The sequence below is a fragment of the Alligator sinensis genome, unplaced genomic scaffold (assembly GCF_000455745.1).
Source record: "Alligator sinensis unplaced genomic scaffold, ASM45574v1 scaffold766_1, whole genome shotgun sequence".
NCBI classification, from domain to species: domain Eukaryota; kingdom Metazoa; phylum Chordata; order Crocodylia; family Alligatoridae; genus Alligator; species Alligator sinensis.
This window is the reverse complement of record NW_005842390.1, coordinates 547,692-557,157: the sequence shown is the minus strand read 5'-3', so window position 1 is coordinate 557,157 and position 9,466 is coordinate 547,692. Positions and strand designations below refer to the sequence as shown.

The window sequence follows — 9,466 nt, the reverse complement described above, 5'->3', positions numbered from 1 at the left end:
GCCCAGACCTTGGCCACGACAGGTCCACCAGGGGTGGCCAGCCCCACTCACCGCCCTCCCCTGGGAAAGGACAGTGGCCTCAAAAAAATCTTGCTGGGGCAAGCGCTGCAAACAAGGCCCTGGTGAGTCCCAAGCTCTGCCAAAATCGCCCTGGTGCTGCCAGCATGCCCTGCTCCAGCAATCAGGCTCTGCTCTGCTCTGCCTGGCTCTGAGGGTGGGCACGGGAAGGGTCTGCAGGTCCTGGACGCACCTGGGGCAGGGGAGCAAGTTCACCTCGGGGGGCGTGGGCCTGGCTGCTGAGGACGGCCCTGCGGAGCAGAGCTGCAGAGGCTGTGGCCGGTATGTGCGTGGGCGGCAGGGAGGGTGGGGGGAGAAGGAGGGAGAGGAAGCAGCCGAGGCAGCGAGCTCCTTGATAAGCAGCTTCCTGAACACTTTCAAACCCTAGTGCTAGACCCACGCATGCATCACTTACCACCCTAGTGCCGGGGTGCTATGGCGACTGGCCAGCTCAGGGCACCAGGTAAGCATGCGGGGGCCCGGGAAGCACAGAGGGCATCTCAGACCAACTCACGGACTCCTTAGAGACCAGGCAGCCCAAATGCTTGGCAAGGGGCACAGCTGGGCATGGGGTGTGTAGCGCCACTGCAGGACTCCGTGCTGCAGCCGTGTGGGGAGACAGCAGGGATCTGAGTCACGTCTGCGTGTCGGGAGCTTCCTGGGGAGCAGGACAAGGTGGCGCAGGTGCCACAGGCTGGGAACCCAAATGACCAAGACAGAGGCTCTGGCAGAGTCAGAGAGAGTCCCACCTCCTGCTGCCCGCCGGGAGCTGCCAAGGTGTGTGCTGGCTGGTACCTCCAGGGGCTTCCTGGCTGGTGTGTGGGGAGATGACTATCTTGGGGCTGGCCTCAGGGAAGCAGCCACTCCCTGCACCCAACCCCGCCTGCCGCTGAGGTCCCTCGAACAGCCCAGCGCAAGCTCCTGTGGGGGGAAAGGGAGAAAGGGCAGAGGAGAATCCCTTTTCCCTTGCCGCCCAAGACATTGCATCACAGAACTCCTCACGTCTCCCCTGGAGTCATGCAGCACATTGGGCTCGACACAGCTCTTCTGGTCCCATAGCCACAGTAATAGGGAATCAGTCTTCGCAGCAGTGACTGGTCCCAACCCCAGTCTCATGACCCCCTGGGCTTTGTAGATGGGTCCATCTCAGCACCCTCTCACCCCTTAGCTGTGCCACAGTCCCATGCATTGCAATATGGCATGCTCCAAACCCCACCCCGAGTGTTGCCTTTCTGGACTCTATTCAGCGTGGAGATGCTAAGGCTCAGCCAAGCCAGCACGGCCCTCGGTGTGACTTCAACAGAGGGATGAAAAGGAGCCAGGACCTTGTGGGGCCTGGATCTGGGGCCCAATGAGCAGGAGAGCTTGGCCGGTAGCTGGTTACGGTGAAACTGGGATTTGTTTTCTAATGACATCTGAGCCTTTGGAGAGCTTGTTTAGAAGTCCAGCAAAGAGAGGGACCTGGGTGGGCCTCCTCTGAGAGCCAGGATCAACTTCAGGATCCATACAATGAGAGGAGGAGACGGACCTCCCACCCTCACTCTAGCTCTCAGCCCCTCTTCTCTTTCCAGCCACCAACTCTTTACCTCCTTTGAGATTTCGTTGCTGGCTCCTTGCCCGCTTTGCTACTATTTCAGTGTGTGAAACTGCTGTAAGGCAGCTGCAGCACGAAATCCTGGAGACGGCCAGCCCCCAAACCTGACGGGCTGGTTAAAAGGGAGAGAGGGGTACCAGCTTTGTCCTCATGGGAAAGCCACAGCAGTTTAGTTGCAAGCAGTTTTCAGACTGCTTCAGTGAAATCAAGGCAGCCCCCTCCCTGCTTTAAGCCATAGACAGACTCCGTGCAGGGGTTGGCTGCAGATAAACCATCCTTAAGGCCTGTCTGAGCACAGCACCCATCCAGCTACAAGTAGCCTGGCTGAGCAAAAGCAATACAGCTGTGCACTTGTTTATACTGGTGGAGCAAGTCCCTCCCTTTATCACAGTATAAGCATGTCCATAGCAGTGTAGTGATGGCATTGACCAGTTATCCCAGGACAAAAGCTACACACCAGGCCTACGTTAAACTGGTGCCTCTTTCCCATGTAGGCAAAGACATAGTGCTGCCTCCCCTGGTTTCTGCCCCCCAGAGCTCAGCCATCCTGGGAGCTGGGCAGCCCTGACTCCATGCAGTCTGCGCAGGAACGTCCCATGCCCTCGAACAATGGACCCTCCGTTACCCTTTGGTCGCCCCGCAAGGCTCTGCTGGGGTTGTGCGCTGCTCCCCAAGCCCGCCAGCCCCCACAGCACAGCCTCTTGCTCAACTGCTCGGTTAAGCCAGCTTCCTCCCAACGGTCGGAGGTTGCAGCGGGGGTGGTGGCAGCAGGGGGAGGGGAGTGAAGTGGGGGTGGAATCTGTCTGGGCCGGTTCCCTCTCACCGGGGCTGCAGTGTCTGCACAGAGGACGGATCAGGGTCAGGCCAGAGAGGCTGGTGATGTTGGGCCAACCTGGGCTGAGGGAAGCACCCCCTGGGCCCATTGCTCAGGTAGGCAGAGCGCTGAAAATGCTAAGGAAAGGTCTCTCCTGATACCTGCCTGCAGCCCTCTCTCCTGCCGGACCTGTGCCTTCCCTGTCTTTTGTCTTTCCCCCTAGCAGAAGGGAGGGGGTGGCTGGCACTGCCCTTGGCTCCAGCTAATACCCGCCCTCCTGCAAGTCTCTCATGTGCAGGCCACCTGCCAGTGCTTCTGGAGAGGGTGGGGGAAGGACCCAGTCCCCAGCTGGGGTCACTATGCACTTCTTTTGGCTCAGGTAGCGCTATGCTCACTTGCCCCAGCAGAGAAGATGCCCAGGCAAAGACATGGATTGGCAGAAAAGTGAGAGCTGAAGTAAGATTTAGCAAGGAGCATGAGCTGTCGGCATGGGTGGAAGGGGAGTGGGCCAGGAATGGGCAGGGGTCACTCAGACTCATGTGGGGATGCAGCAGCTCCAGTGATGGGAGCCGTGCGGGTGAAGGAGCCATGCCGTGGGGCAGAAGGAGAGGCGCCCGCTGTGTACTGCTGGAGCTGGGCTCCTCTGGGTCGGGCTAGGACAGAGGCCCGCCTGAAGGTGAATCTGGGCAAGGCAGTTATGCATAGGACTGTTTTTTCCCCTCCTGTCAGGTCCAAATGATAGTTGCTCCAGTCACACAGTCACCTGTGTCTTACTGCTGGCTTGCCCTGGTCCCTGGTTGTACCCCGCTCAGCTTCATTGTGAGGATTGATGGTCTACAGGGCAGTGACAGCCCCACAAAGCTTCAGTGTCTCACAAGTGCCAGTGACACCCAGGGCATGTGCCCAAGGGATCCACCTGGAGCAGGGCAAGCAGAGCTTCCCCTCCCTGGAGGGTGCTGTAGGGACAGAGAGCAGATTCACAGGGCCATTAGGCACTCCCTAACAGCTTCACACCCCAGCTGCCTTGCCCTGCCCCACAGGCCACTCTCAGGGTTGCTATTCTGATCTACTGGGGCAAGATAAAAAGCTTGGTGCTGAGTCTGTGGCTTGTTCCTGTGAGCCCAGATGAGGGTGCTGCATGCCTGGGGCCCCCGATGATGTCTGAGGCAGGGGTTCTCAGCCTTTCTAGAAAGCATGTCTTAAATTGGGCTTCAAAAACAAAGACACCCACAGTATAGGACCTCTGTGACCTAAATGTATTTTGTTTGGCTCTGTGACTGCACAGAGTTGGCATCAGTACTGGATCATGCTTTTGAGATGCCATAAGCACAGTTCCCATGGAAAACTGGTCACAGGCATGCAGTGCCATGAGCCCCGCAGGAGGGGTTAAATATATAGCATCCAGCAGGACCAAGAGCCTGAGGGCAAGTAGCAAAGCCTCAGGATATCCTGGAAGCAGCTTGGTCCTGGAGGAGGTTTGCTGGGCAAAGGTCCTGGGTGTGAGCTTGTGTGCGTTCCCATGCAGGCCACTCACATCCCAGAGCGCAGGGGTTGGGCTGGGCACCAGCAGCTGAGCATAGGACCAACCCCAGCCCCTACTGTGCACAGGGGTCTGTTGCCATCCTCACCCCCGTGCTCAGGGGTGTGCTCAGTGCTTGCAGATCCTTTGGGCCCTGTGCCCCCACCATGTGGGAGAGCTCAGCTCCGCTGGATGGGCTGATGCTGGGGCATTTGTCTACCAGCTACCGTGGAGGCACTGAGCGGACGCCAGTCATAGAAAGGGAAGAGCGCTGAACAGGCACCTGTCTGAGCCACCCTGGCAGTTTTTTCTTGGTGTTTTCCAGATGCCTTCACCCTGATGGCTCTCTGATCCCCTTGGAGCCTCAGGCCACCCACTGACACCCTCTCTACCTCAGTGCAAGGGCTCTATCTCTGGCACAGCATGGTACAGGCCTGCTCGGCATGCTCCAGAGTTCATAGCACAAACCAGCCAGGCCGGGCAGCCAGGGGAGCGATGGACAAAGCTGGCACTCCCAGCTCCTCTGCCAAGAAGCATGTGCGTCTCCAGGAGAGGTGAGCAGCAGCCAGGCTGTGATGGGTCGTATGGCCCTGGCCCCTATCCCCATCTATGCCTGCAGGCTCAGAGCACTGCACCCAGACAGAGCCCCTTATGTCAGCCTCAAGGAGGAGAGAGCCTCATCTGTGCTGCGCAATCAACTGATTCCAGCTCTAAGGCCCTAAAATCCCCAAGGGCATCCAGTAAGTGCACCCAGCTGGGCTCAGCACATGGAAGAGGCTGTTTTCCTCCTCCTGCAGCATCTCTACCATTTCCAGCACAGACCCACTCCTCCTTCCCTGCCCCAGGGCTCCGCCAGTGCCTCAGCCCCCAGCACGGAGGTCTGTGCCGGCCCCCGGCGAACAGCTCACAGACTCTCCAGCTGAACTGAGAAGTCAGCAGCAGCCCGAAGTCCAGTCAGACTGAAACAGAATCTTTGGGCTTTGCGGTGAGGCATGTGGACAAAGATTTTCCTAATGAAAGAACAGAGGATGTCTCATTTTAGGCCGCCCCCAAACATCCGTGACCCAGAAGAAGACATTTTTGTGCCTTGTGAAGTCATTTAATCATTACTTTAAAAAAAAAAAATGCATCTCTTTTTTGTTGAAGTCAATGTTTAAATGAAACATTTACAAATTATTCCCCTCTCCACCTTATCTTTTTCTACCCAAATAGATCACTGGATTTGAGTCAATGTCACTGAGTTTTGGTCCCTTCCCAAACTCCTTGTTTGCTGAAGGTCATGGGTGCTGGGCTGGGGTGGGAGGAGACACTGGGCACTGCTGCACTTGGCGTCCCTGCCAGGTGGGACAGGAGCTGTGTGGTTATCACCTCTGAGCAGCACTGTCCAGAGGTCACCCAGGACAGAAGGCCAATTGGCCTTAGTCATCTTAAATGGGGAGTAAGATTAGAGGAACATATTGCTCTTGAAAGGAGAGCTGGCTTGGGCAGGCTGAATGTAGCAGGGCAGTGCAGCCGTCCAGTGTTCAGCTCTGCTAGAGACCTTCATCTCAGCTCAGCACCCTTGTTCCAGCCGTGGGCTCCTCTCCCAGTCACCACTCTGGCCATGCCCCTGAATCCCAGTCCACATGCTTCTGATAGTCTAGTCTGGGGCTGCTTCTCCCCTTGGGGCTGCCAGGGCCTCTCAGTCCTGACCTCCCTTAAAAACTTACGTTTGGCACCAGGGCATAGCCTCAACCACTTCTTGCTTTGAGGGTCTGAGACTTGAGGTTCTCTTGGTCTGAGGTTGCTGCTTGTTATCTTTGCCCCAGGCATAAAAAATACCCAGTTCAGTAATAATCTCAAGCTTATGTGCAACACACACACCCTCAGCCCTGCCCCACACTTGTCATTCCAGCCAGCACCCTCCCATCACCCCATCGACCTCCATGTGTCCCACAATGTCCCATCCAGGACTCTGCTCCTTGCACCTCCACCTTTCCTTTAACACAGCCCCAGGCACGGAAGAGCAGTGCCACGACTAACTTGTGACACACCACTTTGCTTTGCAGGAGAGGCTCCAATGTGTCGCTGATGCTGGACATGAGCTCGCTGGGGAGCGTGGAGCCAATCCAACGGGTCTGCACCCCACGGGACATCACGCTGCGGTTCCTGAGGACGTCCAGCCACATTCTGACCAAAGAGGAGCTCCCACATCAAGCCAAGAACCTCACACAGCTCCAGGAGGAGTTCTCGGTGAGGCATCCCCTATGGCCGTATCTGATGCCCTTGGTCTCCCCACCCAATCTCCTCCCGTCTCTCCCCTCCCTGTGATCACACAGGCCCTTGCATAACTTTGGTTGTGTGGCCATGGGCATGAGGGTGGGCCTGGGTGACTCAGTGGTTGGTGTCAGGATAGAGCCGTCTGGTCCCCTGCTGCAACCTGGAGCTGGAAGGGTGACCTTTGGGTCTGAGATTCTTGTCTCAAAGGTCTCCTGGCTGCCTCAGCAGTGTGCTGTGGTACCAGAGCTGCTCTCCTTCCCCTGGAGGTAGCTCCTCCTGGGGTTTGGCAGAGAAGTAAGGCCAGCCGGCACCACAGGGCTTCTGCTGTGCTGTGCTTGGAAAGGGGAGGAGCACAAGGTCCTGAGGTCTCTTCAGCTCTGTGCCTGGTATTGTTGCTGCCGGCACTCTCCATCCACCAGGCACTCACCATGTGGCTGTTCCAGGTGATCCTTTCTTGGGGAAACAGGAACAAAGCTCTTGCCCCAGTTCCTTCTCAGGAGCTCCAGGCATGAGATGGAACAGCTTTGCCCTTCCATTGCCTGGTCAAGGCTTCCAGTGCCTGGGCAAGGAGAATCTCTTTCCCAACAAGCCCTTTCTTGGGACACTATGAAAAATGCGGCTTGGTGCATGGAGGGTGGCTGCAATGTCTGACCTGCTGAAGGGGATATAGCATTCTCCAAGCCTGGTCCAGCCAGATGAATGGAGAAAGCCACATGCAGGAGAAGTGATGTCACTGATGGTCACCTTTGCCTCCACAGAAAATCCCACCCAACTTTGTCAACCCAGAAGAGTTAGACATCCCCGGACGAGCCTCAAAGGACAGATACAAAACCATCCTGCCTAGTACGTGCCAATTTGTACCTGCTGGTGGGGTGTGAGCATGTGTGTGTGTGTGTGTGTGTGTGTGTGTGTGTGCTTGGGGGAGGGAGAGACAGACAGGCAGACAGAGAGGGAAGAGCCCCCTGGAATTTGAAAGGTTCTGCTTGGGAATCTGTGTCTCAGGGCAGTAGAGGTTGGATTGAAGAAAGGTTCCCCAACTCCCTCCCCCCTCCCCATTTTATTCCAGACTCCCCCATTTCAGCATGAATGTGTCTAGACTCAGCACAGGACGCACAGCCCTCAGCTGGCTGCTCAGGGCACTGGTCTCTGTGCATCTGTACAGTTCATTCTGTGGACTTCACCTTCTCTTGTGCACGTGAGTTCTCTGCACACAGATCCGGGGTGAGTTTCTTCATCATCCCTAATGCCTTTTGCGAAGGCTATTTATCTTCTTGTCAGTATTTTGGATCCCCAAAATGGACCTGAGGGGTTTTGAGACAACATTGCATGTCTCGCGACTGGGGAAGCAGGGGCTGAAGATCAGGAATGAGAGCACCAGGGGAGCAGGATTTTTTTTTTAAAGAAATTGTTCATATTCCAAGCCAAATCTGCCAAATCAAGTACAAATCCGCGAGTCAGTCCGGAACCATAGGTGGCCCTACAACTGGCAAACATCCTCCACCCCCACCAGGGGCTTCAGATATTTTCAAAGTTTTTTGGCAGGCATCCTATGTGCAGACCCAAGCCCGGAGGTTTGGGGTTTGGACGCCCCTAAGTTTCGCCTGCCCTCAGCCATATGGCTGTAGAAGCAAGCTAGGGAGGAGCCTCCCATTTCCATAAAATGGGCTTTAAGCCCCAACACCTTGGCGAGTACTAAACCATGCCACGAGAACAGTTTTCCCAGGGAATGCTTAAGGAAAACTGCCTTCATGGACCCAGATACGTGGTGTTTGATGCATTGAGGAAGCACAGGACCGGGAGACTGGTGGGTGTGACCCATTGCTCCAGTTGGGCTCCTAGGCCCTCCCTGAAGCTCCCCAGCCCTTGCACATACACTGGCACCAATGCTCTGGCATTGGTGGGAAGGTTCATGGTTCCTTCCTTGTGGCTTTGGACTTTGCTTTTCCCAGGGGGTTCTCTCTCCTGCAGGCTCATGTTATGCATTGGGTTCACACAGGTATAGGCTGGGCTGGTTTCTGCATGTGCAGCCCTCTTGCATCTACCACGACATGGTCAGTCCCTCACAGTCCCTCCTGATAAGGTTTGCAGACAAGACAGGCTGGGGGCATCAGTAACACCCTGTGGTCTAGGTTATTCACTAAACTGAGTGCAATCAGTTAAAGGTTTGCATCTAGGAGCAAGGCCATGTTTCCAGGATGGAGTGTCAACTATGGGCAGTAGTGACCCTTGAAGGGACTCGGGTGTCATGAGAGAAACCAGGAGAACATGGGACCCTAGAGCTGTGAGAACTAATGAGCTCTTGGGATTCATGAAAGGGGGATGATGTCGAGGAAAAGGTGCTCCCACCTTTGTGTTGTGACCATACTGTACTGAATCAGGGTATTGCATCCAGGCTGGCTGTCATGTTTCAGCAAAGGAGTTGAAAAGCAATCAGAATCATTATAAGGAGAATTCAAGATTTGGAAAATGTGGCTTACAGTGACAGAGGCAAGCAGCCACAGAGACCATTAAGAGGTAGCTAGGGGAGATTTTGGGTAGCAGAGGGTTCATTAATCCAGCAGACACAGGCAGAGCAGAAGCCAGTTATCACCAGGGACCAGGGCAAGCCAGCAGTAAGACACCAGGTGGAAAAGGCAGGGATGGGGAGCTGGAAGCAGCGAAAGCCTTCAGGGCCCTTCAGCTTCTCTACAGAGATTTGGGTTTTCCTTCACCCTGGTCATGATCGAGTCCAGCTTACTACAAGGATGGAGTGTATCTTCCTTTGAGCTCCAGTATTGGATGGTGTCCTCCATTTCTTATGCCTCCTGGGACTTGGGACAGCAAAGGGCATCTGTGAAACTTGTCTGTGGGGAGGGGAAGCAGTTCCTGGCAGGTAGCCCTCTGCTGTGGGCTTTCTGAGGGCACATACCCCTGCAGCTTCTCTCTGTACCTGTCTTCTCCTCACTATGCCTTTAGGAGCCCTGGGGACATGTCCCCTGCTGCTCGGTGCTGCAGGAACCTGAGCCACTCGAGTATTCTTTCTCGGGGAATTCTGGAAGAACAAAACCAAAAAATCTCTCTTCGGGCATATGTGGGAGATTGTGGGAAGGCATTGGAGGACTGTCAACATTCGTGCGATTTAGTCTGTGTCTTCAGTGCAGAGTGGAGAAATTATAAGAACAATGGAAGTGAAACTAAGCCATGGGTGACGGGGGGGACACCAGCGGCTGATTGCCAACTGGGG

The 9,466-nt window shown here is 55.6% G+C and overlaps 1 protein-coding gene across 6 annotated transcripts in view; it reads left to right on the top strand.

Moving 5' to 3' along the window:
- The first annotated feature begins 384 nt into the window (after positions 1-384).
- Positions 385-9,466, top strand: part of PTPN7 (protein tyrosine phosphatase, non-receptor type 7) — a 23,278-nt gene continuing 14,196 nt past the window's right edge. For 2 of the 6 annotated variants that reach the window (XM_025211152.1, XM_006029637.3), the window contains exons 1-4: positions 385-520; positions 4,310-4,538; positions 6,033-6,216; positions 7,002-7,086. In XM_025211152.1, the coding sequence (XP_025066937.1) occupies positions 4,408-4,538; positions 6,033-6,216; positions 7,002-7,086 (400 nt within the window). In that variant the 5' untranslated portion in view covers positions 385-520; positions 4,310-4,407. Of the gene's footprint in view, positions 521-700; positions 835-2,497; positions 2,582-3,033; positions 3,142-4,309; positions 4,539-6,032; positions 6,217-7,001; positions 7,087-9,466 lie in introns of those variants that run through there. The other 4 variants (XM_025211149.1, XM_006029638.3, XM_025211151.1 and 1 more) reach the window with 4 other exon arrangements.